The sequence below is a fragment of the Myxine glutinosa genome, chromosome 7 (assembly GCF_964187855.1).
Source record: "Myxine glutinosa chromosome 7, kmMyxGlut1.1, whole genome shotgun sequence".
Taxonomy (NCBI): domain Eukaryota; kingdom Metazoa; phylum Chordata; class Myxini; order Myxiniformes; family Myxinidae; genus Myxine; species Myxine glutinosa.
Genome location: NC_136267.1, coordinates 84,634,021 through 84,640,020, shown reverse-complemented (window position 1 = coordinate 84,640,020; position 6,000 = coordinate 84,634,021). Strand labels below are relative to the sequence as shown.

At 42.5% G+C, this 6,000-nt stretch overlaps 1 protein-coding gene across 1 annotated transcript in view; it reads left to right on the top strand.

Moving 5' to 3' along the window:
- Positions 1 to 206: 206 nt before the first annotated feature.
- The window catches only part of LOC137414408 (uncharacterized), a 383,519-nt gene continuing 377,725 nt past the window's right edge, over positions 207 to 6,000 (top strand). The window contains exons 1-2 of the mRNA XM_078781942.1: positions 207 to 340; positions 433 to 497. Of these exons, the coding sequence (XP_078638068.1) occupies positions 330 to 340; positions 433 to 497 (76 nt within the window). The 5' untranslated portion in view covers positions 207 to 329. The remainder of the gene's footprint in view (positions 341 to 432; positions 498 to 6,000) is intronic.

The window sequence follows — 6,000 nt, the reverse complement described above, 5'->3', positions numbered from 1 at the left end:
CGTTCATTTCAATAGGGTGAATGGTTCCTCGTTTGTTACAGAGCAAATCCTAAAGTGAATGGAGCCAGTGAGACCGGGTCCGGCTTTATTGCGGCCATGTGGATGTGACATGAGAGTAATGGGCGGATCGGACCTTTTGCCCGTCTATTGGCCTGCCTGTTTACTCCTCTTCAAAAGTGCCCGTTTGCTCTTCCCCGATTCGCTCCCATGCCAGCCAAGGCCGGCCCCTGTTCTCTCTTTTGCCCTCCTGGCATGCGGACAACCCGGCTTGGTTCTGGATCTGACCGTTCCTGTCAGTGCTCCCGCTCCGTGCTGTGGGGTCATTGAACATGGAATGTGGGTGAGTCTGAGACTCGCACAGGTCGCGCTCGTTCAGCTTTTACTGTTCACCTTTTGAAGGTGCGAGTCACGTGATGCTGTGTGTCACTGCAGGTGGTTGCGCATCCTCGCGGTGCTGTGCGTGCTCCGGACCCGGGACAGCCTCGCCCAGCCGCAAGGTAAGGCGCGTGCTGTGCGACCCCAACACCCCGTGCCGTACGTACATCAATCGTAGTGTGTGTACTGCGAGCACACCTTTCCTTATTAGTATCGTGTCCAGGTGAACACGTGCGTGAAGTGGAACACTGGCACGATGGGCCAAAAGGTCTTTGGCTGTGCCTTCTTTACCTTACCACACACACCTTATTAGTTGGACCGGGAACGCGAAGCCACATTTTCCGGTTTGTGAATTTATACAATGTGCTGTGTACTTGTACTATGTGTACCTGTACTGTGTCTGTGTGTACCCGTATTGTGAGTACCCGTACTGTATGTATCGGTACTGTGTGTACCCGTTCTGTTTGTACCCGTTCTGTGTGTACCCGTTCTGTGTGTACCCGTTCTGTGTGTACCCGTTCTGTGTGTACCCGTATTGTGTGTACCCGTACTGTGTGTACCCGTACCGTGTGCACCCATATTATGTGTACCCAAACGGTGTGTGTCCGTACTGTGCGTACCCGTACTGTGTGTACCCGTACTGTGTGTACTTGTACTGTGTACCCGTATTGTGAGTACCCATATTGTATGTACCCGTACTGTGTGTACTCATGTGGTATTTAAGTGCTGTACCTTAAACATGCCTCGTGTAAATGCTCATTTACCATTTTATACTTAAATTACACATCCTAATTTATGCAAAATCATCATTTACCATTTTATACTGGATTTACACATCCTCATTTATACATAATCATCATTTACCATTTTATACTTCATTTACATATCCTCATTTATACAAAATCATCATTTACCATTTTATACTTAATTTACATATCCTCATTTATACAAAATCATCATTTACCATTTTATACTTCATTTACACATCCTCATTTATGCATGATCATCATTTAGCATTTTATACTTAATTTACATATCCTCATTTATGCATGATCATCATTTACCATTTTATACTTAATTTACATATCCTCATTTATACAAAATCATCATTTACCATTTTATACTTCATTTACACATCCTCATATATGCATTATCATCATTTACCATTTTATACTTAATTTACATATCCTCATTTATACAAAATCATCATTTACCATTTTATACTTCATTTACACATCCTCATATATGCATTATCATCATTTACCATTTTATACTTGATTTACATATCCTCATTTATACAAAATCATCATTTACCATTTTATACTTCATTTATGCATCCTCATTTATGAATTATCATTTACCATTTTATACTTAATTTACACATCCTCATTTATGCATAATCATCATTTACCATTTTATACTAAATTTATACATTATCATGCATACATAATCATCATTTAAGATTTTATACTTAATTTACACATCCTCATTTATACATATTAAAACGTTACCATTTTATACTTAATTTACACATACTTATTTATACATCATTATGATTCACCATTTTATACTTATTTACACATCCTCATTTATACATACTCAAAATGTACCATTTTATACTTCATTTACACATCCTCATTTACAGATACTCAAAATTTACCATTTTATTCTTCATTTACACATCCTCATTTATACATAATAATGATTTACCATTTTATACTTCATGTACACATCCTCATTTATCTCTTCTCTCTTCTCTTCTCTCTTCTCTCTATATAATAAAAGAAAGTTTTTGTTTGTTGGTCTGCGCAAGCTAATCTCCTGAACGGTGAAAGATAGGAGGAAACCTCTAATACAAAAAATGTCGGGACGGGCCCCGGGAAGGTTTTAGGCTAGGTGGCGAGGCCGGTCGAGGCCACTTCGGCCGAGCTGGGCCCATTTCGCAATTAAAAGCTGAGCTGAATTATAGTAGTCAATCGTCTACGGCCGCGAGTAAAAGCTGAATTATGGTAGTAAATTCATTCAAAAAGAACCAAAAATATCGGGACGGGCCCCGGGAAGGCCGCGAGGTGCATCGGTCGAGCTGGGCCCATTTCGCAATTAAAAGCTGAGCTGAATCGTAGTCGTCAATCTTCTACGGCAGCGAGTAAAAGCTGAATTATAGTAGTAAATTCATTCAAAAAGAACCGGGGCAACGCCGGGTGCATTCGGCTAGTACATAATAATGATTTACCAGTTTATACTACATGTACACATCCTCATTTATACATAATAATGACATACCAATTTATACTTAATTTACACAACCTCATTTATACATAATAATGATTTACCAGTTTATACTTCATGTATACATCCTCATTTATACATAATAATGACATACCAATTTATACTTCATGTATACATCCTCATTTATACATAATAATGATTTACCAGTTTATACTTCATGTATACATCCTCATTTATACATAATAATGACATACCAATTTATACTTTATGTACACATCTGCATTTATACATATTTAAACTTTACCATTTTATACTTCATTTACACATCTGCATTTATACATATTTAAGCCTGGTGTTGGCTTAGCGGTTGGGGTGCTGGCTTGGGATCCTAGGATTCTGAGTTCGAAATCCCGGTCGATCACTAAATTAACGCCATGGGGGTTGACTCAGCCCGTCATCCTTCCGAGGTCGGCAAATTGAGTACCAGCTTGCTGGGATGAATGATCACGGTGTGTACCCCGATTTAGAATTGGTACACCGTATCCCTGCGCATCGTAAGAGGCGATAAGGCGTAAGAGGCGATAAGAAGGGTTGGCGTCAGGAAGGGCATCCGGCCATAAAAACATTGCCTCAAACAGGGAACCATGATTGTCATGGGGCCCGCAAGGCTAACCCTCGCTCTAGCGGGGAAAAATGGCCTTAAAACGATCATTCATTCATTCATTCATTTATACATATTTAAACTTTACTATTTTATACGTCATTTACACATCTGCATTTATACATATTTAAACATTACCATTTTATACGTCATTTACACATCTGCATTTATACATATTTAAACGTTACCATTTTATACCCTATTTACACATCTGCATTTATACATATTTAAACTTTACCATTTTATACCCTATTTACACATCTGCATTTATACATATTTAAACTTTACCATTTTATACGTCATTTACACATCTGCATTTATACATATTTAAACTTTACCATTTTATACGTCATTTACATATGTTCATTCACACATTCCCATTGTTCACATTTGCACCTCATTAACACATTTTTCTAAGTTTTTTTTTTTTTTTTTTTTTTGTATACAAGATCGAGGCTCGTGAAAGAGCGAACATTTATCACACAGAAAGACAAACCGACAAACCGACACATAACCGACAAACCGACACATAGAACAAATAACATCGGGAGCGGTAGATAAGATGGGGAGAGAGGGGGAAGGACACAAACACAACATTTTAGAGCAGGAACCGAGAGACATGGAGACATCGAGAGATCTGTGGGAGGGAGAGGGCTTTGGGGGGGAGGCATGGGAAAGGGGGTGGGAGAGGCATAAAACATATGGACACTGTCAGGACTACCAGGAAAGAAGTTGGAATTACAAACAAGGTGGATCTGGGGTGAATTAGTGGGGGTAGAAAAGATCAAAGTTTTGGATGGGGGAAGATAAGAGATGGTGGTGAACAGCTGTTTTAAAGACCTGGAGGGAGGAGTGGGATTGAAGGAAGTGTGGGAGTTTGTTCCAGAGGCGGGAGAAAAGAGGAATGAAGGAGTGAAGGTGAGCAGAGAGCCGAGATTTCGGCAGTTTAACCATCAGAGGCTTGCTGGCAGATCTTGTGCGACCTGTAGGAATATTTGGGGGACAGAGCACAGAGAGAGCTGGGGGAGCAAGGCCGGAGAGGAGTCGGTAGAAGACGGAAAGACCACCAACCTGCCTGCGGTGAGTGAGTGAGAGGCCCTTGGAGTTAGCTTCATCACGGGAGATTCCAATGATTCTGAATGCTTTGCTTTCAACAGCGTGAAGACGAGCTAGGTGTGAGGCAGGAGCACCAGCCCAGAGGGGAGAGCAGTATTCCATTGAGCTGCGGATGAAAGCCTTGTACGTGGTGAGGAGCTCAGGTGTGCCAAGGAAGGACTTCGCACGACGGAGGATGCCCAGTCGGCGACTGGCTTTGCAGGCCAGCTTGGAAATGTGGTTTTCCCAAGAAAGATCATGGCAGATAGTGAGACCCAAAAGCTTCAGCGACAGAACTTCTTGGAGAGGATTGTTGAGAAAGTAGATGGGAGGGTTGCCCAGTCGATCTTTTCGGAGAGACATAGTAAGAGTGTGAGATTTGTGAGATTTGTTAATTTAAGTCTCAATTACCTCTTGCACCCTTTTCCCGGACGGTGGAGCTCGTTTTTGGAACCAGACCGTCGAGTTGTCGATTGACGAGTTGTCCGTGCAAACAGCCATCCTCATTATGTGGTGACTCTCCCTGGCCTTTTTTGGTTCCATTTGGGTTTTGGAGATTCTAGTATTTTCTCCCCCAAGTGCTGGACTCGGCTCCTAAGGTTCCTCCTGCGCGTTCCGAAGCGGTTGAACATTCCCAGCCAGGGCTCTGATAATAGCTTCAAAGTTCAAACACAAAATTTTGAGAATCTGCGGTGAGTTTAGAGAGTCCATACTTTGAGTGTGCCTGTCTCCCACTCTTACATACTCTATTAGAATGGGCTCACCAAAAAAAACAATTTTCACAGGGAATCTGGAAGGATACAAACACCACTTTACAACAAATGTGTGTTTGACCCATTCAAGAGGACTCAATTGTAAATGGCGCACAATTGCCATACTATGTAACACTTGTTTATTATCTTTTTTAACCCTTTAGAATTCTAAGGCCCCAAAGACACCCCAGGACATCCTAAGACCCCCTAATAAGACCAAAGATCCCAAAGACCCTAAGACCCTAAGACTCTAAGACCTCTAAGACCCTCTTCATAACCTAATGCAGCCCGACTACGACTGCCCTCCATCGGGGGACTGGCGTCTGTCCCACTTGGAACTATTCATTATAAAAATTATCAAGTCCCGATGGCATAAACACACTGCAATGAATGGTTAACATCACTCCACATGCTCACCCATCACTTCACCAAATCCTCTCTGTCTCCTCCCATCTCTCTGCCTTCCCTCATCTCTCCCTACCTCCCTCCTATCCTATCTCTCTATACCTCCCCCATCTCTCGATACCTACGCCCCCTGTTTTTCTCTACCTCCTCACTCTCATCTCACTCTACCTCCACCCCATCCATCTCCCTCAACCTCCTCTACTCAATATCTCGCTACCTCCTCCTCCCCATCTCTCGCCCACCCTCCCCATCTCTCCCACCGTCCCCTTCTCTCTTCACCATTCCCCATCTCTCTCCCTCCCTCCCCATCTCTCTCCACCCCGCCCCATCTCTCTCCACCCCGCCCCATCTCTATTCCGCACCCCCTCCCCATTTCTGTTCCACCCCCTCTAAATATCTCTACACCCCCAAGCCCCAGGATGGAAGGATGTGGAAGGATGATGTGTTTATGTACACACAGTGTACCATCTACACTGCCAAGAC